Source organism: Choloepus didactylus, chromosome 18 (genome assembly GCF_015220235.1).
Source record: "Choloepus didactylus isolate mChoDid1 chromosome 18, mChoDid1.pri, whole genome shotgun sequence".
NCBI classification, from domain to species: Eukaryota; Metazoa; Chordata; class Mammalia; order Pilosa; family Megalonychidae; genus Choloepus; species Choloepus didactylus.
Genome location: NC_051324.1, coordinates 39,520,981 through 39,547,353, shown reverse-complemented (window position 1 = coordinate 39,547,353; position 26,373 = coordinate 39,520,981). Strand labels below are relative to the sequence as shown.

The 26,373-nt window shown below is 40.0% G+C and overlaps 1 protein-coding gene across 4 annotated transcripts in view; it reads left to right on the top strand.

Moving 5' to 3' along the window:
- Positions 1–26,373, top strand: part of ANKFN1 (ankyrin repeat and fibronectin type III domain containing 1) — a 389,228-nt gene that overhangs the window by 344,705 nt on the left and 18,150 nt on the right. For all 4 annotated transcript variants that reach the window (XM_037809531.1, XM_037809529.1, XM_037809532.1 and 1 more), the window contains 5 exons: positions 93–259; positions 2,887–3,037; positions 4,531–4,699; positions 14,184–14,350; positions 19,822–20,035. In XM_037809531.1, the coding sequence (XP_037665459.1) occupies positions 93–259; positions 2,887–3,037; positions 4,531–4,699; positions 14,184–14,350; positions 19,822–20,035 (868 nt within the window). The remainder of the gene's footprint in view (positions 1–92; positions 260–2,886; positions 3,038–4,530; positions 4,700–14,183; positions 14,351–19,821; positions 20,036–26,373) is intronic.

Sequence of the window (26,373 nt, the reverse complement as noted above, 5' to 3'; positions counted from 1 at the left end):
CCTGGCATGGCCCACCTAAGGAAGGAAAAGGTTTTGAGATTGCCCTTCAAGACTAGTGCTTTTTGTTTGTTTTGTTTTGTTTCATTGTACAGGATATTCTCTCTTATCACAAAAGGAGCCATCAGCGTCTCTCTCCTGGATTATATCTAGGTTTCCTAAAGCTATGTAGCTCTGTGGATCAGATCAAAGTTCTTGTCACCCAAAAGTTGCCCAACATTCTCTGCCACGTGAAGATCCGTGAAAACAGTAACATTTCCAAGTAAGTGGTCATGAGTTTGGATTTTCCTTGTAATGAACCATTGTCTCAAGTGAATAATTTGATATGCCAGAAGGAAGCTGGAGTGTTACTTCTCAGTGTAATTTCTATGGTATGATGTCCTCAGGGTCCAGCACACTGGAACAGAGGCATAACTGGGTTTTAACATTTGGAAGGTAGGAAAAGGAGAGCTTGTGGTATTGTAAGAGGTATGAGCCCATTAAAAGGGGCACTGTCCTTTGATTTTCTTCTTTGCATCTTTCATGGTGCAACCACGGATACCCAACTGGTTAATGAATAAATGACCTTTACTTTCTACATTGCTTTTTTCCAGTATCTTTTCTTCATAATCTTAAGTGATCATGTTCATTTTTCTCTCTTTGTTGTTTTTTTTTGTTTTTTTTTTTTTTAGTATCATTTATGGTAATGGGTTCTGATAGAGCAACTGGTCCCCTTGATCTTAAACAAGCCCCACCCTCTCACTTATTCTCCTCTCTCCCCACTCTAGCCTGGGGACTTTGCATGTTTCCTATATTCCTTATGGTTTCTAGGGAAGAAAAGAAGTAACATGGCCTGAGCTTCTGGAAACTCTGCTCTATGGTTTGGCATTATGGTGACTTACCCTGCTAGCTTTGGGAAAGTTGCCCAGTCTTGGTAATCTGGCTCTCAGAGTAGGCCTTTACAACTAGCTCTCGTAGCAGGCCTCTGAAAGTCTAGTATAATGAACTGAATTGTGCTGAACATGAAAAGCAAAGAAAAAGAACTCTCTAGAGTTCTTAAGGTTAGAAGGAGTACAAAGTAGATCCTCAAATTCTAGTTACACCCAAGGACTTGCTTAACCAAAGGAGCCTCTAATTTGGTCATTTACTTTTGGTCCCTAAAGTCACAAGAGTTTATTAACATATCTATAATGTTTCACAGTGTTCATTATTAAATAAGTACTCTTTAATGACAAAGGAGGAGATGATGATGATGATGATGATGACGACGATGATGCTCTCTTTGAAGAACTCAGTAGCTGCCATTAGTCTCTCACTTATCAACTACACCTAGACTTTTAAGTCTGCCATCCGGTGGTCACTTCTACAGTCAACATTAGTTGACCTCTCAGTCTTTCCCAAAAGGTTTCATGGCTCATTTGTGGTTTGGCTTGGCATTGGTTACTTTCATCCAGGTTATAGATTTAGAGTCTCAGCTTCAGACTCCACCTTTTAAGTAATTATACCAATGAATTTCCCCTTGCCAAGGATCCAAGTTTTATTGTACAAAAGATTCCAATCGTCTTGAGACAGCTGGTTCCATCTCCTTATCCTTATAGCCCAAACTGATTAGTTGGTGGTAGGTGTTTCATGGTACATCTACTAATAGGAGAAAAGAAATAGTTCCACAGCAAGTTCTCAAAGATCTCAATTGTTTCTGTAAAGCCAGTAGTATGTCCAGATTGTAGTATGATTTAATTTTGATGTTTTTTTCCCTTTTGGAGACAAAGGATGAATTTTTCATTGTCTTGTCCAGTGTGGGAATTGAAATGAAACCAATATCTTAAAAACAGAAACTTTTCCAAGGGGTTAGTTGGTTAAAATAGTGTTTTCTGATGAAAATCTCATAACACAATGAATTTAGTTTTCTGATCCACAGATTGGAGCCCAGGCTATTATATCCCTTTGGTGAGAGCTCTCAGAGGGTTTTCACAAAGGTGGAAACATATGTCAGCACCTCCTCTCTTCCCATCCCCAGAGAACAGAGTGATCCTTTACTCTCTGGCCTGCTCTTGGGAGCATATTGTTGCTCCCTGTACAGTTGGAAGAAGAAGCTGGGCCAACAGAATGCGTTTTGAGACTTGTGCTAAAATACCTGTGGAAATAATGTTGCCCAAGAGGCATTTACCTTGATCTTTTCAAGCTCCTTTGGAAGAGCAGCCTTTGGGGAACAAACCAGATGTGCTTTCCTCCCACCACTATTCTTTTCCCTTCCCTTCTGGGTGACATTTGGAAAAGTTCATTAGGGAGGATTATAGAACATGCAGGATAAAGACACAGATGACTGGTTCGCAAAGAGGTTGGAAGCAGTGATGTGTATCCCCTGATTCCTTTTATTGGAATTGTCTGGTGTTCCTGTTTGTGATTCTCCTCAAGCTTCTGGAAGGAGAAAGAAACCAAAATAGTCCCCAAGATTACAACAGGCCAAGGCTGAAATGTGCCATGTGGTTTGTTGCCTGCGTTGGACCAGAGTCCTGTGGTTATCCAACTGCTGAAGCTAACCAGCAGATGACCCACAGTAAAATGTAGGGTCTTAGAACTTAAGAGAGGATCTGCAAAGGAAGAAAAATGGGGACAGTCAGGAAATTATTACCAAAATATTTGAAAGCTCCAATCTCAAAACCTGATTCTTACTAACTAGACCTGCTGTTCCAAGGTTTATGTGGTTTGATAGGTGAACTCAGCTTAAGTTAGAAAGAGCTTGTTTTAAACTCTATTTGGGTGGCAAAAAAGTTGAAATTTCATAAATTGCATTCAGTTTTAACCACCAAGAATTGGTTATCCAGGTTCTGCACATACAAACTAAGAAATTTCTGAGCTGGGTTCTGAACTTTTGTTGTATTTCTAATTTTAACTTAACTCAACATACAGAGAGGAGTGGGAATGGATCCAAAAGCTTTCTGGCTCTGAATCTATGGAAAGTGTGGATCATACTTCTGACTGCCCCACGCAATTGTTCTTCTACGAGCTCCAGATGGCAGTGAAAGCTCTCCTTAAGCAGATCAATATACCTCTACACCAGGTACTAGACATTACCAATTTTATCTTCTTTTATGGCTCATGGGAACTGCATTGCAGCACAAAACTTACTTGAGCAGTAAAAAATAATAGGCTATTTATGCATTTAAATACCACTTTGCATGTAGTGTGCACGTTTTGAAGCGGCGACCTAAAAGTAGACACCAGTTGCACTTCAGCTCCATTTCTCTAGCTTCTCCTTGTTGATCACCTCCAAGTTTCCTAGTCCCCACTGTGTTACGTTCAAGCGTGCAAAAATCATCGGTTAGTCTATCCTGAAAGACACCAAGCCTCAGCCTCAGGATAATATGGAGCAAGAAGAAACAACAAACCATCAAACCAAGTGTATAGTTAGTTGTACAAATGATTTCTCTAAGATCAGAAGAATACAATGTTTTCTGCAGCAATAGCCACACTATTTTTTCACAGAGGATTTGCTGTCGAAAAAATTGTCTTATCTAAAGCTAACCTCCACTACTAAGTAACTTTAAGAAAAAGTGTTGGCATAGAAGAGAATAGTAAAAGTTCATCAGGCTCTGTCTAGCAGGTTAACATGAATTAGCACTAGGTTCAATTCCTTTTATTTATTTATTTTTGCTATCTGTTCAATATCACCACCCACTCACTGAACCCCTATATACACACACAAAAAGAACCAGTAAGTTTAGCCAGTAAATAAGAAGACCATTACAGGAGTGACTGGCTCTTTTTAAATAACAGAAAGACAATCATGAATTGGCCTCTAACCCCTGGAAATAGAGGGATAGATGAGAGACTCCAAGAGAGTTCTCTCAGTGGGGTACTACTCTGATTGTAAGTCAATATTGCAAAGCTAGTTCAAAACTGCCAACACTATGGTGCAGAATAATTTTCACAAGATGCCATAAAGACCCTAGGGGAGCAAATGGCTCATTCCAGGGGTGGCCGCATGCTCAGGTGGAGGGAAAAAAGTACCAGCTCTACTTGTGACAGTAGATACTATTAAAGGGTTTCTTGGGCTTAGCAGGTTTGAAGCAGCTCAGATTTCATTGGTGACTCTTGGGCTACAAATACACGTTGGGAAAAGGCTGCCTAACAGTGCATACAACAATTTTTGTTTTTTTAGATACTTGTAAAATTTTCTCAATCCTTGGCCAGAAACTACATTTTTCCCCCTTAACCAACTTAAATTGAAACTAGTGGATTTTTAATTCAATACATTTTTGTTGCTTCATGTAATTATATTCATCATTTTGAAAAGCCCACAGAATGTAATCATTTTCTGCTTTTATAAGAAGCATAAATGTTGTTTTCAGAGTTTATGTGGAACATTACTGCCTTAAATCTTGATTTTATATAGCATTATTAAATGGGCTGAACCCTAATATTTATGTTGTATAAAAATTCCAAGCTTGAAGTCGTGTAATTTTGTTAGATGTTTTATTCCAGTTTGGTGTTGTTTATGTAAGTGCCATGTTGTAACTCTTCTATTTTTCCTCCGCGCATGTCCCTCTGCAGGCAAGGAACTTCCGCCTCTACACACAGGAGGTGTTGGAAATGGGTCACAATGTGTCCTTTCTTCTCCTGCTCCCTGCCTCAGACGACGTCTGTACAGCCCCAGGACAGAATAATCCTTACACCCCACACTCAGGGTTTCTTAACCTCCCTCTTCAGATGTTTGAACTTGGTATACTAGCTTGTTTCACCTAGAAATATTAACCCAGCCTCCTTATAATAAAATCACAAAGTTATATCTGTTCCCTCTTGTCCCAGTGGAGGGTCAATAAATCACATGATGGCTTTGGCAACAACCCTTCCTAGAACTGTGTACAAGTCTGAGAGAAAGCAAAGTTCCAAGACTATGTGCCTGAGCAATAATTACTGAAACCTAGCTAAGACCCAATGGAGAGGAGGGAATTCTAAACAGAAAGTTCAGTTATCAGGCTGCAGTTCTTGCCTCCCCTGTGCTTCCTTAAAACAGAAACACAAGAACTGATATTTTCATGAAAATATCTGCTCCTTCCTCTTTTCCCTCTCTCTCCTTCTCCCCTCCAACTGGGAAGAAAATAATAATGAAATTAAAATGTAGAATGCATATCACTTTGGAGGAAAAAAAAAGTCTATAACTTTTTAAGTAGTACTGGTTTATTAAATAGACTCTAATATTAAATAGACTCTAAATTGCTGACAGACCATTTGAGAAACTGACAGAATTTCTCAGGATGCAATATTGTGATTATAATGTTGGATTCTGAATGGGGGACGACCTTGTCCTGACTTTCAAAAGTGAATAGCCTGGGCCCCAGTTTCTCTATTTTTGCAGAGACCCCAGCTGCCCACTGAGAATGTGAATAGCGAGGGAGACTATTTCAACTTGTAACAGGCCAATAAGAGGCAATTAGCAAGAGGGTTCAGTCAGTGCCAGTGAAGTGTACAATTTGTGGGAGGGTGAGTGGGTAGGTGGGTGGAATGGAGGCGAACCCACTTTGGGTTACTCTCCAGCCACCAGATTTAGCAGCAGACAAGGCAACTACCTCACGTCTCCCTTTGAGGCCTGGGCATCTGAATCTGAATTTATCCGTTGAGGATAAATTGCTTAAGCCTCTGGGTTTCCCTTGCTAAAAGCAGTTCAGATAAAGAGCAATTGCGATTTTCCGGGGGAGGGAGAGTTATTAAGAGAAGCTTGAATCAGGCTTGCAGAACTCTGGGTACCCTAATATGTGGCACTGGCAGTCATTTAACCTTTCTGTACCTTCTCTGTGTCAAATTACTATTAACACTGGCCATGTCACTCCCAAGGGCCCAGAAGTGAATGTGACCATTTAATGAGTTCCCCAGCCAAAGAACATCATTAGTATGTGATAGAACTTTATTGCTGTTGTGAAATATGGTAGGATCTTTCAAGTCAACAAATATCTACTGGGTATCTAGTGTGGAAATTCAGAGATGAGAAAGACAAAGGCTTTGCCCTTGAGGAGTTTTCAATATGGTGGTAGGAAGAAAATAAGAATACAAATTTTAATAGAATAAGGTAGAGCATACCAGAAATCCTAAGTATTAAGTGATATTGAAAAGAGAAAAGAAAGAATATTTTCTAAAAGATGACATCAGAAAAGGCTTATTGGAGGAAACGATATTTGATGTGTCTTAAAGAATGGATAGGATACTAATAAATATGTATAAAAGGAAAAGCTTTCTTGTCAGGGGAAGCAGAATGAGAAAACAGAAGAACCCAAACAGAGTCAGGGAAACAACTAGTGGTCCAGTTTCACTAAATCTGAGAAATGATGTGAGGAAATAGTAGAACATAAAACCATACAGACAAGTTGGGGCCATATTGGGTAGTTTAAGAGTCAGGATGAGGAATCTGTTTAAGGTAGATTGAAGGCTGGTGTGAGGGGTGAGCAAAAAATTCAGAGGCTATTGTAATAATTGTCCAGTGTTATGGTAGAAACCAAAAGAAGGAAATACACAGTTAGAAGAAACATTGGGAGTGATCCACAAGATTGGGCAACTGTTTGAGTGAGCAGAGGAGAAGTCTTTCCTCTGGGGTTTTACAGCCTCTGGGATTGTGAGGATATTGGTGCCATTACCAGAAGTAAGGAAATCAGAGGGGAAAATAGTTTGAGAAAGAAACTGATGCTTTTAGCTCTGAATATTTAAATGTAAAGTTGCTAATTCAACATCCAAGTGGACATGTTCCATTGGCAGTGGGAATGCAGGAGAGAGAGTTGGGTAATAAACACAGAAATTTGGTTAGTATCTACTGATAACAGCTGAAGTCATGAAAATGAATAATTTCCCAAGGGTCAATAGTTGACCGAGAAAAGAGCTAAGGAAAATATTTTATTGAAGAGCTAACCAGGAGTCCACACTGTAAATGGTCATTGTTGTTACATGATATAGGCAAAATTCATGAAATTCATTTCCCCATGCCTCAGTGGCCTTGGTGGGAACAATCAATGTTTTGTATCAGTCAAAATTGAACATGACTTCCAAGAACCTAGAGTGTTCAAGCCCTGCAAGTCTCCTCTTTCCTGCCTTTCTGGGAGGCTCACACACTTTTCTTGGGCAACCGCCCCTTGTTCCCACTGTTGCTACACTCTATTCTACAATTCAGTGGCTTCTGTTAGCATCCGTTGCCTGTCTCCATTCATTCATTCATTCATCAATAAACATTAATTGAGTAGCTTGTTCAATTAATGCCAGGCTCCATTCCAGGCACAAAAGAATCAGCAATGTGCAAACTCCTCATGGAGTTTACATTTCTAGTGGGGGAAACATAATGAACCAATCAACAAACGATTATATTATAAATTTTAGAGAGTAATAAGGGCTATGAAGAAAAATCAATCAGGGTCATAAACTGGGCTGAAGTGACAGGAGCTGCAATTTTAGACAGGATGATGTGGGAAGGCGTCTCTTAATATATTGGAGCAGAGACCTGAGATTTCCAAGCAGTGGAAACAGCAAGGGAAAAACAGCAAGGGCAAAGGCCTTAAAGTAAGAGTGTGCCTGGCTGGACTGAGGAACACTAAGCAATCAGTGCAGATGGAGTGAGGTAAGCAAGGAGAACAGGGGTAAGAGATGAGATCAGAGAGTCAAAGGGGACCAGATCATGCAGGGTCTCACAGACCATAGGGAGGACTTTGGATTTGATTTAAGTGTGGATTTTGAGCAGTAGAATAATATATTAAAAGCTCTGAGAAATACAGTAGCAAAAATAAAATAAAATAAAATAAGAACTTTATTTAATCCAGCATTTCCCAAATTCATTTGACCATGACTAGAACCTTTTTTTAGCACCCATTAAAAACCCACAGAGTATATACTTTGGGAATATACTACCCTAGAAGTGTTTCTCAAACTTTGATGTGCATAAAATAAGGTTCATTTGGAGATCTCGTTGAAACACAAGATTCCTAGAGCCCAATCCCAGAGACACTCAGTCGGTCGGTCGCGGGAGGGGGCACACGAATCTGCATTTGTAACAAGCTCTCAGGGGATTCTGGTGCTGCCAATCCACGGACCACACTTGAAGTAGCACTGCCTAGCACACAAAGATAAATACCTTTTAGGAATTTCCAGAACTAGGATGTAAGTACCATCATAATATAGTGGAATCCAACTGTGCCTGTCTCTCTGACCTGTCTTTCCTCTTCTTGCTGCTAAAAGCAATATAAGACCATCAGATATTATCCTTCATCTATGAAAACCAGGTCATAGATCAAAGCCTGGCTCTCAGTAGTTCCTGACTTTAATATTTTTTTTCCTAGAGAAAGCCATACTTTCTTACCGTCTTGGTCCTCCCTTATCACCATATCATTGGTGATTCAACTGATTAATGAGGATGATGTAAATTTCCAGAAGAAGCCACTTGGTTGAGTTTGGTTACTTTGGCATACAAAATTCTTTTCTAGGGACCAAGGGAAAATGATGCCAATAGCAGGAAATAACTACATTCTCGAGTACAGTGCTTGTTGCACTTCAACAACACTAACAACAACTTTTAAAATATTGCTGGGCCTTAGTGAGAATCATTTAAACTGTATCTTATCACCCAAACAATCAGAGCTTTCCAATAAGCAGATTGCCATAGCTATATACCTCTATTAGGCCACTAAGAATTTGCTAATACCTTAAGTAAGAACTGTTAGAGGCTTGCTATGGTGGACCTAAGCCCTTCTAGGAAAGATGCTAAGCATTTTTTCATTTGTTTCTTAAAAATATGATGTCCATCCTCCTTAGGTAAATCCATAGTAAAAAGTCAAGAGATACATACACTAAGCTTTTCTGAAAAGGGAGAGAATATGATTAGAAATTCAATCAGAAAATTTTAGTTAATAGCCACATTGGAATTCTAATGAAACCTGAAAATGTGTAAATTATAATAATAGAATAAAGGGTTACACTATATTTCAGGTTTTCTTTTATGTCATCCCTGTCCCGTGAAAGGATTTGAGATTGGCAAACTGACCATGTTCCTGCAGTGGCCTAAGTGATTCATAAATAACTTGCTAAGTAGCTATGGAAAACTGTATCTGTGCCTATTCAAGCACTAAATAGGTCTAGCAAGAACAAAATGATAAAGGAGCTTAGTCCTCTATCTTCTGATGTAGAGACTAGGCTGGGGCAGGCCCACAGGAGTATTCTTTCACAGGATTACTTCTGGATTAGAGAGAGACTGTCATAGAGAGGATAACATGGGACCTCTATGAGCAGGGCTGAGCTAGAGCAAAGTGGTAATGTTTCACCAAAGACCCATTCCCCTTCCCATAGCCTGAAGACTGACATTTCCACTCTGCTTTGAGTAGGAGTAGGATAGGGCCCCTCTGCAGTAATAAATCATGTGCCTGGGGTCTTACAAGGGTCACTATTTACACTGTTTCCTGGGACAAAAGGAAAAGCAGCATCATGAGCCCTTAGGAACGCTATCCAGTGCCATGGCCTCGTGAGGATTTGCCTGCTCTAAGGAAGTCACTGCCCTGTCCCCATGGGCAGTCACAATTGACAGCAGGTCTATGATGAAGAAAGTTGATTTTTATTGACCCCCTTGGCTCTATGGTTCATGCTAATTAGACTAGATGGACAAAAGACCAGGGAATTTTAAAAAACTAGTTTGAGGCCTGGTATACATATATTTCATGCACCTGTGCTTGGCTGTACCCTTCATTCAGGAAACATTTCCTGAGCTTTGACTGTCTGCCAGGTACTGTACAGGCACTGGGCATGTAGACATTAATAAGACACAACCTTTTTCCACCAGAGCCTCAGAATAAATGCTATAACTGAAGCATTATAGTTGAGGCCTCCTCATAACTCATCTATACAAATAGTCCCAATACAATGAAAGAACTACTGTAAGAGTTACGTTGTTGCATTTCAGAGGACAAACACCAAACCTTCTTTACAGAGAAAAATATTTGGGCTGGGACCTTGAAGGATAGACACTCACTCACCAAGCAGAAAAGGAAAATCATTCTAAGCAGAAGGAACATCATGCACAAAAGCTTGGAGACCTGACAAAATTCAGCCCAATGGACTCAGTATCAGTGTGACAGATGCTTAAGGCATGTGAGGAGGGGCAGCAGGAGAAGTAGTTAAAAATACAAAAGGTCAAAATCATGAAGGGCCACTTAACGCCTTCCTAAAGAGGCTGGACTTTATCCTGTAGGCAATAGGGAGCCATTAAAAGATTATAAGAAAAGGGATGATGTGCTCTTACTGGTTTATAGCAGCTCTGTGGCAAATGTATTGTGGGAGAGCGAGAAAAGACTGACACTAGAAGCAACAAGGCAGTTAAGAGACTTCTCACTGGTCCCAGCAGGCGATGGTAAGGACCTGAACCAAGGCAGTAGCAGTGAGGGTGGAAAGGAGAAAGCAGATGCAAGAGGAATTTAGGAGATGAAATCAATGGAACTTCGTGATTGGTTTGATGTGGCTGAAGAGCAAGATGGCGGAGCCAGAGAGTCTGAAAAGGGTGCTGAGATGGACAACATTGCCACAGACCAACATAGGAAACGTGAGGGGAGGAACAGGTTTGGGGGAGGAGAGAGATGATGACTTCTGTTTGACAGATGATGAGTTTTGAGGTGCCTGTGGGATAGTCAGGCAGTGGCCTAATGGAATCCAGGCCACAGTCTTACAGGAAATGACATGGTCTCAACTCTCATTCCTAACGCCCATTTTTCATGATTTAGAATACTATTCGTGAATTCCAACTGTCAACTCATTCACCACCAAGAGTCATTAGAGGGGAACCTTGTGCCTAGGTTTTTTCTGGCACCTTGGCAAAGAATCACAGAACTAAGCTGACCCCAGAAGGTTATCCTGTTGAATCCTTGGCTTCCAAGCTAGACCACATGTCCTAGACTTATTAGGACTTTACTGAATTAGAGAGCCTTAGGAAGTATATTCTAATCCCAATCCTGTTCTAATGTTCTAACCACTCAATACCTCATTCTTCCGGGGGGCGGGGGGGGGGGGTGTGAACATTGATTTGTATTTGATATGTGCAATACACTGTGCTAGGCACTTGCTATACATTGCATTATTTAGCCCTTGGTAGGCATTATTATCCCTGTCTTAGATATGAGAAAACTGAGGCTCCCAGAGATTACATACCCACTATCACACAGGGAATGAGTGACAGAACTATGATGTACTTTCCATTCTACTATACTCCTAATCTGACTTCTAGTATTATAGTTTGTCATTGTCTTTTATAGAAAAAAAAGAAGGATAAAGAGAGACACAGAAAATTAGTCTTGGTTTGAGAATTACTGACGAGTCATGTGGTACAGATAATGACATTAGTATAGCCATATACCATTTTTTCTGGAAAATACATGTGATCTGCATTTTAAAAAATTTAGAAGCTTCCAGTCTATCCTCCCCTCTCAGTGATGGCTACCAAATGTATCACTGCTAAACCACAAAAGACTATGATAAAACAACATTTGTTAAAGTAACCACTAGAGCAAGAAACTGAAGCGTTATAGTTGAGGCCTCTTCATAACTCATTTATGATGCATGGCATGGATGGTGTGGTGCTGTGAGACCACCCACTGGTCCACAGCTCCTACCTCAGGTAGACACAGCAAGAGAAAGTTGTGAACACCCTGGCTTTTAAGAATTAAGTATGGACTGATAGTGTTTCCTTTAAAGAAATTCTTTAGTGCCTTTTCCTATCTTCCCAGTAATGTTTTAGAAAGAAAAGTTTTTTCTTTCTTTCTTCCTTCCTTTTTTCCTTCTTTTCTCTCTCCCTCTCTCCCTTTCCCCTTCCCTTCCTTCCTTCCCTTTCCTTTCCTACTTGCTTTGAAAAGGAAGGCTGTGAGACACTTCATTCTCTGCCCTCTGCACTCTCCAACAAAGAGAGGACATCTGTCAGCTGCTAATGGGATATAATCCCTCCTTGAAAGGCATAGAGACACATTCAGGGAGCCACAGGGGTCAACATAACCTACACAGTAATAGTGACTCCTTCCTATAGAGCTGCCTATAAATATCACAAACCTGAAACATACCTTTCAAAATAGGAAAATCAGGAACACAGTAAGAACAGAGGACCAGAGGAGACTTTGGAGGAAGGATCTGCACTCTTCAGATCAGAACATGCATTCATTCATTCATTCATTAAACGAACATCTATTGAGAAGCTGTAAGTTTTGAGTTCCAAGTTTTGAGGAAATTAAATTAAAGACATGGTTTTAAGACAGTATGATAGCAAGGCAGTCAAGTAAACACAAGATATGTGTCATGATACATTTAGAAACAATAGCTATAGGAGCACAAAAGAGGGGGAAACTAATTTTGCCTTGGAGGGGAGGAGGTATCAGTGAAGGCTTTACAGAGGAGAAGACCTTTAAGCCGAATCCTGAAGCACCAGAAGCTAATCTGAAGGTATTGGTAGAGAAGGGTATTTGAAGAGGAGGAAAAGACATATTTAAAAGCATGGAAGTACAAAAGGACTTGTTATGTGATACATTCAGCTTGACTGAAGCTTAGGGTTAATGCAGGATAGGGGAGGGATGCCGCAAGATGAAAGATATGACTGCAGGTATATTCAAATTCTGGATCGCAAAGATCTTTCTTTATGGTGATGATGTTTGGATTTTATCCTGAAATCAAGAAGAAGCTCTGTGAGGCCTTTAAGCAGGGAACTGAGAGGGAAACTAGAGCATTTGGGAGAAGATCAATAGTCTGTCATTTATTGAGAAATCTGTTCTGCTTGTCAGGCAAGGAAGTGCTAAGCAGTGTAAAGGAATAAGAAGGAAGGACCTAACACCAGAGAGAAAAATCAGCCCCAGAACTGAGACCACCTGAGTTAAAATGGTGCACAGCTGGAATAAGGATGTTCCACTGAAGCCCCTGCCCATTCTTCTCTTCCACTTCCATATGATGAAATAGAAACAGAGCAGGTTGCCATTACAGACAACTAAGATTTACCCTAAGAGTAAATCAAGCAAGGAAGCAGGCAGCAATAAAAAAAGGAATTGTAGGGTGCACAGAAATTTCTCAGTACATAGGGAAGGATGGCTTTCTCGGTAAGGTGTAGAAATAACCAGAAGCCCCAGTTTGGGATAGTTTGGTTTTATCTTCCCTAAATGGTCAGGTCTCTATCTAGGGAATCAGCAGCACAGAAGCCTAAATCACAGGAATTAGATGTTCTTTCTAGAATCCCTCACCAAAGAAGTCAGAATTAAAATGTTCTGACAGACTTATTGAATTAAAACAGCCCTGTTTCCAAAGCCTGGAATACACTAGTACAGGTCAGAGGTACACAGAGCAAGTGAGATTCCTGGAGAGCGAGTCTCCAAATTCAACCATGACCAGGAAGAGGCTAGTACTACTCTGGTCTAAATAAGGATACTTTCCTTATCCCCCTGGAATCTGAAGTTATGGTTTATGATCAGAGCCAGTCAGAGAAGACTGGAAAATCTGACCCCATCATGCTGCCTGGGACAGGCTCAGTCCTGCTCTGCTCTGCTCATCCTGAAAAAGGGCAAATGACGGAGAAGGTCAGACTCTTTCCTCTGGCCTCTCCCCTATTGAGAGAGGAAGGCCAAGTCTGCCAAGGACCAAGATGGTCTGTCCAGGCATCAGCTCCCGTCATTCTTCCAGAGGAGCCAAGGAAGGGAGAGGCAGGAGGAGGATCAAAGCCCATCACAACAGGCTTGTAGAGACGTTTTCCAGTCAGATGAGAACCACCTCCAGAAAAGCATGTCTTACTTCTTCCAGGGCTTCTGCTCCTGGAAAGGAGGAAGCAAGATACATATTGGAAATCATACATCAATATCAAAACTAGATTTCAATTTGCTGCTTGGCTCATTTTTTCTTTAAAGTGATAAGCAAACTGAATTTCCCAGTTTCTCTATATATAAACATACGCAGTCCTGCTTTGGGGAAAGTCCACATAAACTGCAGCTTGGGCCAACCCCCCTTCCCCATACCTTACCAGGACCTGGTAAACCTTAAAAGGGAATACTGTTTGCCTAAAGCCAGACAACTGGCCCCTAAAGAACACATTTATAATTTATTTATGGCTTAATATTTTCCAGTGATAGGATTAATAAATCATGTTTTCATTCAACTTGTTTTCTTTGAGGTATGAATTTCTCTATTTTGATACCAGATCTTAACCTGTTTTATTTTGCTTGTCCATTTTCCAGTTCATTTTTGTAGCTACAGGGAGAAATTTATTAGTCTGTATTGCCGCCTTTCTGCTGTTGTGGAGCTGGATTCTCTGAATACCCAACAAGCCCTGAGGGAAGCTATCTCAGACAGTGAGGTTGCAGCTGCCAAACAAAGATACCAGCAAGTTTTAGATTTCATTCAGGTAACAGTTTATTTCTTCTGAGGTAAAAAGGAAGGAAGAAGAGGCAGGGTGGAGGGGATGAGAACCAAGCAGGGGAAAGAACAGCAATCTGGACCAATTCAAAGAACACAATATGCAAGCAGCCTATTGATTTGGTTAAAATGTGGAGCTCAGGAAGATGTGAGTTTTCAAACAAAGGCTTAAGAAAAAGCCATAGATAAATCCCAATATCACTAAGAGCTGTGAGCCATGAGCCACTGTGGTGGGTAACAGTAGCTTCTCATACTGGAGTGAAAAAGAAGTAGTGATGAAGATCTTGTTCTTACCTGGCACCCTGTTGATGATTCACACACACACACATATCTTAGTAATTAACTAAATATCCCAGGGGGAAAAAAAAAGAGAGAAAGGAGAAAATGACCCACCAGTTTTTTTAACCCAAAACCATAGAACCTAAGGTTCCTAATGTTTTGGACTTCTTTATGGCAGACTTGACCCTTTAATCTGTGGCTGCAGAGGTTAGAAAATGTGTTCACTGTCCATGGTCTTGTCTGGAAAGGCCTTATGGTTACACCTCAGGGTCTTGTGAAAGGGGTAGTGATTGGTCAAGTTCAGTAAATAATTTGCATATCATCCCTGGATTTAAGGGGAAGACTAAAGCCAGGGAAACAAGTTAAGAAGTTGCTACAACCATCTGAGTGAGAAGTAATGAGAACTTAAGATGAGGAAATGCTGTGAAGTTTGGACTAATGAATCTCTCTAAGCCCCAATCTCATCTGTAAAATGGATGATAAAAGTACCACCTCATAGGGTTAATGTAAGAATTCAATGAGATAATGCAGAGTGCCCGGCACATAATAAATATGCAATAAATTATTTATTTATCCATTCATTTTTCAATAAGAAGGGAATATACTTTGAAAGATGAGTATGCAAGATTTAGAGTTTTTTAAGTACTCAGGAAGAAGATATTGTAATATACTTGCAAAGCGATGAGCAGACAGATCTTCAGGATCATTCTATTTCCCTCATCCTGTAAATGAGTTATCTTCAGTGGCTTTTCAGATTAAAGAAATCAGCCTTTAAATACTACTGAAAATGTAGTATTTAAAAATTTAAAACATTTATTTCACTTATTTTATTTCCAGTAGAAATGAAAGATAGATAGGGAGGGGGCTGAGGGGGGAGGAAGACCATAGTATGAGGAGAATATACAAGGCCAGTTTATCTTTTGAACCTGGTATAAAGGACAGTAGAGCACAATAACAATAACAGACCAGACGTCAAGGAGCATACATTTTTTTAGTCCTGGTTCCTCTACTAATAAACTTTGGAGTATTGGAAAATTCACTGGGTCTACATGGGACTCACTTTCTTGAGTGAAATGACTGGATTAGATGACTTCTAAGGTCTTGTCAGCTCTAACATTTTATGACTTCTTTAACAACCATAAATATTTTTAGAGCAACACTTTTCTAACTGTACCTTAGATTCTCTTTCTCTTTAATTCTACTTAAGCCTCCCCAAATCCAGTGTGTTCATCCAATGAGAGGGTTGACTTTTTTCAGTCTATCACAATCTCAGATCCCTCCAACAGGAGTTCCTGGCTCCATTCTTACTCCCTGCCTACCAACCCTCCTCCTTTCTTTTTCACCTAGCCTAGGGATCCACTGCCTTTTTCTCTTTCATCACAACATTAAGTGGGCTGGACAAAGGCAAGCCAGGAATTCTTCAAAGTTCTGTACTGCTCTGGTCTCCCAAAGTAGGTAACTTGAGGCCCACCACCCCCACCCCCACCCCCGCTCTACACAGTCTCCTTCCAGCCAGCCAGGTACATGTAGACTTGGATAAAAGCCAATTCCCAAACAGTTCAAAAAATAACTTCTTGGCCAGAATAAAACCAGACCATCTCCTTGCACCCACAGCCATCAATGGACTGCCTTGCTCCACCCAACATTGATAAATTGATACCTGCATAGAGGGAAGATAATTTTGATATTTTGATATCATCTCTCTTCCTATTTATGTTGAGCTTCTCAGTCAGAGTCCAACCCCCCTCCCCACTTCTCCCTTTCTCTCCCTCTCTCTTTCTCTCTCAAAATGAAAACCAGCTGTAGCCACTCACCCATTGGTGTTCACAGCTCAACCCACCACACACCATAACCTACAGAGGCGACCGCCAGCCGCGAGAGCATTTGTATGATTCCAGATCTAAGACAGTGTTGAAGTCACTACACAAACCAAACATTGTAAAGAGCAAGGGAGTCTATGTAAATACAGTTAGGAAAAGAAGCCAAGGAGTGCAGCCAGAAAGGGGGAGGGTTGGACCAGGGGAGGTGTAGAAAATCATAGATAAGGTATACAGGCTTTGTAGACAGCACACACAGCAGAAATGTCAAAGTGTGGGGACCTGGAGCTTGGCATATTTTGAGCTGCTAAAACCTAAAGGGCAATTAGGCTATAATTTATATACTGTAATGTTTCAAATGCTCCTAAGCTGTAATAGAAACACAGCTCATTAAATATGGCCAATCTATCATCCCCACAGGCACCTTGTAACTGTGTTGTGAGAAAACCAATCACCTTACATTTAATAAAAATATTATCTTGCCTGAGTACAGAGAAAGGGGTGTAATTTATGGGATGAAAACTGAAATTTTTAAGGAGCAGAGTGAGAAATGGATGCAGAACTTTTAACCAACAGACCTAGGGAGTTCATGGTCTTTCTTTTTTCAAATATGTCAGCAAGTCTTTAGAAGGTGAATTTGGACCTTAAAATCAGTGGGGATTATGTTGTCAGTTACTTTTAGATCAACAGTATAATGTAAAATGGGTGAAAATTGTACTTCTTTTGGAGCCACTTAGCTAAGTCCCATTAAAGTCAATACACAGGCCTCCCTAAACCTGTGTTTTTTAATTTTTCTTCAGTTAAGACCTCCCTACCTCATGACTGAGAAAAAATAAGAGGTAAACAGTGTCTGTGTACTAAATCTCACTGTCAGTCCCCGACAAGCAGGCTGAAGCAATCTTATCCAAAGAGAACAGGTGGTTTTTTATTAATGATTATATTAGTTTCAAACGGCTGCTCTAACATTACCACAAACTGGGCAGCTTAAAACAACAGAAATTTATTCTTTCATGGTTCTGGAGTCCAAAATCAAGGTGTTGTCAGAACCACACTGACTCTGGAGGCTCTAGAGGAGAGTCTGTATTTTGACTCTCAGTTTCTGGTGGCTGTTGGCTTTCTTTCATTTATGGCTGCCTCACTCCTGTCTCTGCTCCCATAGTTGCATTGCCTCCTCCTGTTCTGTCTTCCAAATCTCCCTCTGCCTCATTCTTACAAGGACACTTGTCATTGGAATTAGAGCCCATCCAGATAATCCAGGATAAAGACCTTCTCTCAGAACCCTTAAACACATCTTTTGCCCTATATGGTAATATTTATTCTTTTATCATATAAAGTCATATTTATAGGTTCTGGGGATTAGTGCATGGACATATCTTTCAGCCAACTACAATAATCATCATTGTCATTTAACAACTAAAAATTTTAGAACATATGGTTTATAAATTGTACTCATTATTTACATTATCTTACTCTATTCTCACAATAACTCTGTTCGAGGGGTAGAGATCTAAAGAATTAAGTAAACATTCCAATCATTCATGCATTCATTCACTGAAAAAGCATTTTTTGAGCGCCCACTCTTTGGGGGTCACAAAAAACACAAAAGCACAGTCCCTGTCCTTGAAAGGCACTCTAAAAACTGTCCACAGTCATGAAATGCCTTTAAAATAATTTTGAGGCAAGAGTTTACTACATGAGGTAGGACCAATAAAAGTCAAATGAGAGGGCAGCAACCCCATCATGAAAATTTGTCCAAGTCTCATGTGGGATTCCCACTTTGGCTTTACCCCCTGAACTTCAGATTTCTTCCTTGACTCAGTGATTCCTCATGGACTTGCCTGCTACTGAATCTCCTGCCCAGTTTACCTTGCTAACAAAGCCTAAGGCTCAATCTTCCACTTTCGTTGTAAGCTCTGAATACGCTGCTAGGTTGTTAGTCGCCCCAGGGCAGAACAGAACTAGAAAGCAGAGGAAAATGGCTCTTAGCCACACTAGTTCACTCTCACTTGCCTGTCACTCTGAACAGAGAGACTGAACACCAAAATTTTTAGAGTGTACTCCATGTTTGCTGACAGCAGCAGGTTGTGGATAATCTTTTAGGAGTAGGTTTAAAGTACAGATTAAGACTCTAAGAAGGAACTTTGAAAATAAAATATAACACTGAGTAGTTCCTTACTTTTAAAACCTCTATAATTACAGAAACCTTAACCTTGCATTATTCACACAATGAACACCTTCTACCCAGAAGCTGAATGACACCAACTTTCTAAATATTCTTCAAAAATCACTCATAAATTGTCAGAGCTGGAGAGGACCTCAGACATCATCTAGTTCAACCTCCTCTTTTTACAGCTGCATAAATTGGACCAAAGAAGTTAATGGTTTGCCCAAGGCACCCAGTAAAATTAAATGCAAAGCCTATTCAAGCTCCAGGGATGCATGAAAACTATGTGACTAACAGCCCCTCCTTGGATATGGTCAGAATAACCAGAAAGTTCACCATCAGTGCCTATGAAGATTTGGGAGAACACCTATCTACAGAAGTAGACACAAAAATATGAGTGACTTTTACACCAACTGGCTTCAGAGTAACTATCGTACTTTATAGTGAAAATATGATTAACCCTGAAATCACTATATCGAAATGGTAACAATCTAAAATGGTGTGATACTAAAAAATGTAAAGATGTTTAAATTACTTAAGAATAAGCTGTTTAAGCTGTTTTGTATTTTAGAAGCACTTATTTTAATGTAAGAAAGTAGTAAGTTTAATATATAAAACTACTTCTTTCTATTAAATAAGACCAAGAATCTATACTTGGTAAATTATTTCAGTAATGTTTTGTTTTTCTAGACCACATATAAGAACTAAAACTACAGGTTTTAAAGCATTCTGAAATTCAGACTTTATCATATGCCTTCCCCACAATATTCCAATGAGGAATATTTCATTATATACTAAGAATTAGTAACAGTTTATTTGTATGAGCAATATGTGCTGCAGATTTCCAAAGCACTTTCAAAACCATCACAGCCACCCTGTGTAGTATAAAAGGGAAGATGTTCTTGTCCACATTTTACAAATAAGGCAACTAAGACTCAAAGAGGTCAAATGGTCATTATAGAGCTAATAATAATTACAGTTATAGAGGTAAGAGGCAGATCCCATTTAGAATCCAGGTCTTCTGTTATTTGCACTAAATGACATAGCCCCTCAGGTAAAAATATGCCAGTATTTTATGTTGAAAATATTTTACTCTTGCTCAAAACCAATACTATAGAAAACGGATCATCTTGGATTCTTGGGAAACATTACTTTTCAAGAACTGTTTGTAACAATATCTTCTACCATTTTGTTTTGAAGAAAATAGATGAAGTTTGGCGTGAAATGAGATGGATCACAGATGCTCTACAGTATGCAAGATACAAACAGCCAGTTTCTGGCTTGCCAATCATGAAGCTGATAGATCCCTCAGATGAGCAGAATTTAAAGAAGATCAGCTCTACATCATCACATATAGACTGTCTTCCATCACCATCACCATCCCCGGAGATGCACAGGAGAAAGGCAGTGAGTGGTAAGCAATAATATGTGAAGTTCAGTCACCAGATTCTTGGTCCTCTCTTAATTGATGAGGTTCTTCATGCTGAGGCATTGCTCCCAGCAAAGGATAGGAAATACTGCTTGGTGGTTAAGAGTCCAACGGCATAGAAGGAACAGAAACGGAACAGTGAGGGGTGGGAAATTAGGGCAATAACATGAGATCAACTCCAATTAGGAGTGGGAAAGATTAAGTCCAGTTCTAGCCCAAGCTTCCAAGCTACAAAAGAACACAGAGGAAGGATAAGGCTTCAGAAATACGGAATGGAGACTAAGGCAAAGTCAGGTGAGGGCCAGGTCAGCCAAGGGAATGTAACCAAAACCAGGTAAGGAAGGAGAACAGGCCTGGCCTCTAGTAATTAGGCTGACAGGAAGCATGTCCCAGCCTTGGTTAAGAGTTCAGGGCAACCTTCCCACCCACATGGCACCAATGTCCTGGGGTAGAAAATGGGGAGGAGAAAAACCTTGGATAAACAAGAATCCTGAGCCTGAGGCCAAATAAGTAGGTTGGCTTCAACGTAGGTACAACTGAGCTGGAGGAGATGCCTGACATGGCACTTCTAACCCTGAGAATTAAGTAGGAAGGACCGTGTCCAACTCTTTCGAATTTACACAGCAAAGGCTAGTAGCAAAAACATGACTAGGTTAACACAAGTTTCTACAAAGCACCTTTATGCGTATAGGCAGAGAGAAAGCGTATTCGGCAAAGGTAGTATAGACCTCTTGCCTGGGACATGTTGAGGCTACTGCCATTTTTTTTCTAGTCAGTTAAAGTAAAGGCCTTTCAAAGCATCTTTCTTGATTCTATAATTCATAAGACTCTCCAATTTTGGAAGCTTTACAATAATAACTGATATTTTTAATAAACTTCTGATTTGTGGGCTTGTCCCTTAGGGGGTATCATGGTGCAGCAAAAAGAACATGGGATTAAAAATCAGAGACCTGGATTCAAATCCCAGTTTTGCTTTACTAGCTGTATAAACTTGAACAGATTACCAAATCTGAATCTCAGTTTCCACATATGTGAAATGAGAATAATATCTACACCTTGAAGAACTACTTGTGAATGACAATCTATGTCAGAGATATGTGTTATATCATAGACAATAAATAGTAGATATTATATTTAATGATATTCTTATTATAGAAAACTTCAGTAGTGATGCAAGCTTTTTATATAAGTAAATTTATGTGTGATCCTATGTTTTAAAAACCTCAATGCCTAAAAATCAAAACTTGGCATGCATGGGAGCTTGGGAGAAAGTGAATTTACAAACAGCTCAACAAAAGCATTCTTTAAGTGGAGTTTTTAGAGTGTATTTTTATAGATTCTGACCAGGCTGGGGATACAAACGCAAATAACTACTATCCCTGCCAGAAGCTAATCTAGTGGGAGAGACTATGAACAAAAAACTGCATGGTAATTGCATGTGTGCTATGATGAGGGTATGCATCGGTTACTATCGAGTCCATTGGAGGTGTTAATTCTTAAACTCAAGGTCAAGGAGAACTTCCTGGATGAAGTGGCATTAGAATCAATTACTCAACAGTAAGTAGGAATTGAACAGAAAAAGAGAAATGAGGAGAGCATCATAGGCAGAGAAGTAGAATGAACAACTGTGTGATGGGTGGAACTGCAAGCAGTCTGACTGAAACACAGGATCCTAGTACACTGTTCAGTCTTTATTATTATTATTATTATTATTATTATTATTATTATTATTATTAAAGAAAATATTTATTGGTTACTCACTATGTACCAGGTACTCTTAGAGGTAAGAGGAATATAAGGATAAACAAGGTCCCTGCTCCTGAAAAGCTTACATTCCAGAAAGTGACAAACAATGAAAACAAAAACAAGATAATTTCAGATAGCAAAAACTCCAGTGCATAAACAAAAAGCATTTGGGAGTTGAGTGGAACAAGAAGATTGCTGAGTTTACTAGGATGATTAAGAAAGACTATGTGAGAAGGTGACATATGAACCAACCACAGAAGGAGCCAGTAATGCAAAGACATGGAGTTTGAATATTCTAGTTAACAAAAGAGCAAAAGGCCCTCAGGTGGGTGAGGGATGGAAAGACCAGTCACTGGAGCAGAGTGAACAAGGCAGGGTGAGTGGTGAGAGATAAGGCAGAGAGAAAAGCAGGGGACAGATCATGCAAGGTTCTGTAGATCATAATAAGTAGCTTGGATTTTATTCTTCTTGCAACAGAAAGCCAAGGGAAACTTTCAGGTAATGATATGATCAGAATTACCCTTTAAGATCAAATCTGGCTGTTGTATAAGAGACGAGGAGGGAAATACTGGAAGCAGGAGACCAGTTAGGAAGCTATTAACAAAGGAGGCACCAAGTTTTCTGGCTTGGTTGCCTCAGTGTGTCGTGATGCCATTTACAAAAAAAAAAAAAAAGTTAAGACAGGAAGAGACACTTCAAGCATGTTGAATTTGGATTAGCTCTGGAACATTCCCCACAAAAAGAAACATTTTGGAGAAAACAGATGCATGAGGTCTGGTACTCAGGAAAGAAAACTGGAATAATAATAGAGTCAAGCATGATGATTGAAGTCATGAAATTGCTTGCGATTGCCCAGAGAGGGTGGGTAAAGTAATAAGAGGAGACCATGAGGGGATCCCTGTGTAACAGCAAGATTTCTTAGTCTAAGAAGAAACAACAGAGAAAGAAGATAAACAAGGGAGTGGTGTCACAGAAATTAAAGGTTGTCAAATGATGCAGAGAGGTTAAACAAAACAACTGAAAAAATTCTGTTGCTTGGTTTTGTTTTTTGAGTCAACCAGAAAGTCAGTGGTAATCTTGATGGGTGCAGTTTGTGAAGGGAAGAAGGTAAAAGCTGGACAGAAGTAGGTCAGGGTGTAAATAGGAGCTGAAGACGTGGAACCAGTAAAGACCCGCTCCTCTTCAAAGCCTTGACTATGAAAGAGAGGAGGGAGGGAGGGCAGCAGCTAGAGAGGTGTTGAATTGAAAGGGCATTTTTTTTTAAGGTAGGATACATAGAACATTACTGACGTTTCACAATTCATATAATTCTACAAACAACTTTTCAATTCTACTTCCATCTTCACAGCCCTTGTCTGCCCTCTCTGTTCACAGAAATTTCCCAGTGTTTCATCCTCTCTTAGCCACAGGATCCTAAGTGGGTTCCTCCTTGGCTGCATGAGGGTGGCCTCCTCTGTGCCACAGAAGCACCAAATTCTCGTCTTGGCCAGAGGACTGGTTACACACTCCCTGCTGGGAGGATCTGGCCAATCACATTTGGATTTTATTATTAACTTTAAAATGTGAGTGACCATCATTCTGTTTCTTAAAATATAACTCTCTCTCTTGGGTTCTTCTGTTTCTCTGAAGCCAAGAGTCCAAGGGCTATGAAGCACAAAGATGTGGAGGGTAGCAAATGAAAAATGGAACTCAATGACAGAGCAGCTCTACTGAGAGCTGGGAGAAAAAACATTTAGCATCCTGTCTCCTCACAAAAGCAAAAGCACTTTAGAGCAATGAAATGTGCTGCTGTGTACTCTGTTCTTTACACTAGTGTGACCACTTTGAATTATTTAATCTAATTTAAAGAAACATCTCCCCTTGAGTTGCTCATCGGGTAAATTAGCAAGCATAGTCCAGTTCCATGTAGGTAGGACTCACCTAACCTAAGGAACCTGCTGGAAATACAAAGCCTATCATGAATCTAGCCTCTAGTGCCAATCCAAAGTTCTGTTCTAACATTGTTAGAGTACCTTGAATTTGTTTGCGTGTATCTGGGGGGTGGGGGGAGGGGAGGAGTTGTGAATGAAACTTTTTAACTTATTTCCCATTTCTGTGTGGTTTTCCAAATGCAAAGTAGAACTCCTCTGAGTCAATTAAAATTAAGCATCTCCCAAGGACCCAAGGGGGAACGCTGGCTCCTATAAAAGGCAGCTCAAGGCAGGGGGTGGAATGATTTGATCCATCACATGGGTATTTTCTCTCCCACTCCTTTTCTGTGGGTATAGTGGTCACAGACAGCAGCATTTTTTTTTTCCAATACTGCTGTTTCTCCTAGTGACGCATCGGTGAGGCAACAGAGGGGAGGGGAGTGTTGTTTCCTTCAGATCCTTTTGGAGATTATCCTGATCTTCCAAATGTAAATCTTCCTGGTAAACTTTTCCTAGATGATGTTAAGAACACTATGGCATAAACTAAATAGTTCAGAAGATCAAGAGGACTCTGAAGATGTTATTTCTCTTGGGAAATTAAAAAGTGAGGTTCTTCCCAAGACTTGATGAGAAGCTATTTAAAATTCTACTCAAATACAGTGGAAATAGATTCAATGAAGCAGAAAAAAATACAACTTTGAATAATGATACTCAAAAATGTGAAGACAGGTTTTAGGGCAAATATTACTTACTATTTCTTTCTGTCTGTCCTGCCATGCCCCATGCCTTTAAAAGAAAATAGCTTTAAATCAATTATTCTTTCCTGAAATGTCATCTCCCCATAATGCCACATCAGCTCTACTCTGCTGTTATTGGCTCATCCATAGAGACCAGGAGTTGTAACACCCATTACCATGGCAAGAAAGCCAAGCTTCCTAAGCCAGCACTAATACTAGGGCAGAACTTTCATCAAACATCTCCTGGGTCAACCAGAGGGGAATCTCAGGGTTCTAAAAGTGCTGGCCTGCCCAGTGGGCCCTCTAAGGGAAACTGAAGAGCCACAATCAGGTTTTTTTAAAATAACAACCAGGCAAGGTGCCTATAATGGTTAATGGAGCATATGGCCTGGATCTGTGGATGGAAGCTACACTTTGCATTCTTTTCCAGGAACAGAGGGAGTAGCAGTGGACTAAGTCCCTGGAAACTCTCTTTGGTGCCCTGATTGGCATCCTGGAGATCTTCCCAGCCTGTTCTGGGAGGGGTATCCCACTTGAGCAATAGGCTCCACTAAGTCTTTTAATAAATAATGCAACCACCATGCAAGTCAAATATTTAGATTCCCACCAGAGCAATGTTTCTCAAGTGTGGGCCCATAAACCAACAAGATAATATTTACCACTCCATAACCAAGCCCTTTTTCACCTCCCTTCTGGGTTCCTACAGTTGTAACTAGTTCTTCTCTTGATTTATTTCTCCTATATCCCTGAATACTGGGAGCTATAATAAAGAAATTATATCATTTATTAATTCACTGCCATAGAATATATGCTATGTGAAATTAGGAATCCCCTACCTAATAAGTCAAGCCCTTGATCTTGAGGCTTACTCTTCTGAAACTTAAGACTGTAAATGGGAGGCTAAGCCTTCCTATAATTATGCCTAAAAGGCACCTCCAGAGAATCTCTTTTGTTGCTCAGATGTGGCCTTTCTCTCGCTAAGCCCAACTCGGCAAATAAATTCATTAACCTTTCCCCCACATGGAACATGACTCCCAGGGGAGTGAATCTCCCTGGTGACATGGGACACAATTCCCAGGAATGAGCCTGGCCCCAACATCGAGGGATTAAAAATGCCTTCTTGACCAAAAGGGGGGAAAGAAAGATAACCAAATAAGGTTACAGTGGCTAAGAGATTTCAAATAGAGTTGAGAGGCTATCCTGGAGGTTACTCTTATGCAAGCTCCAGCCAGATATCCCAAATGGCCATAGTATGCCAAGCCCTAACCAACAGTACTCCCAAAATACCTAGGTCCCTATCTGAAACTCTATAATAGTTTCACCCACCAAGTTTATCTCTCAGAAACTTAAATCCACCAGAGTGTTCCTATGCCAGACAAGTCTTAAAACCCAGGGGCAACAGCCTGTTTAAGAACAACAACCAGATGTAGCCCCCTTCCCCATAATGTTGACACCCCTTTTCAATATGAACAAGTTAGGGTAGTCACTGCCTAGACATTCCTAAAGATAAAAATAATAATAATAATAATACCACTGTTTCTAAGGCACTTACAAAAGTGTTTTCAACAAACAAATTTAATCCTCACAACACATATACACAATAAGGAGCAAGGCAGGACTTCAGTTTGTCTAATTTTAAGATAATTGTTCTTTCTGCTACATCTCAGCTGACTCTTAAGTCAATAAGCATCATCAAATAGATAACAGAATATGAGTGAGTGTTTTCAGGAATTCCTATGGCAGATTAAATAAATTAGATATTTTCAGGCTTCTCTTAGTATTGCTTTTAAAAGACTTGTCAAATCTCACTACTCATTTTGCTCCCAGATTTCAAAATATTTGTTTCAGTTTCAATTCAACTCAACATACTTTGCTGAGAGTCTTCTATATACCAGATATAGCACAAGAGGTTAATAATAGAATGATGATT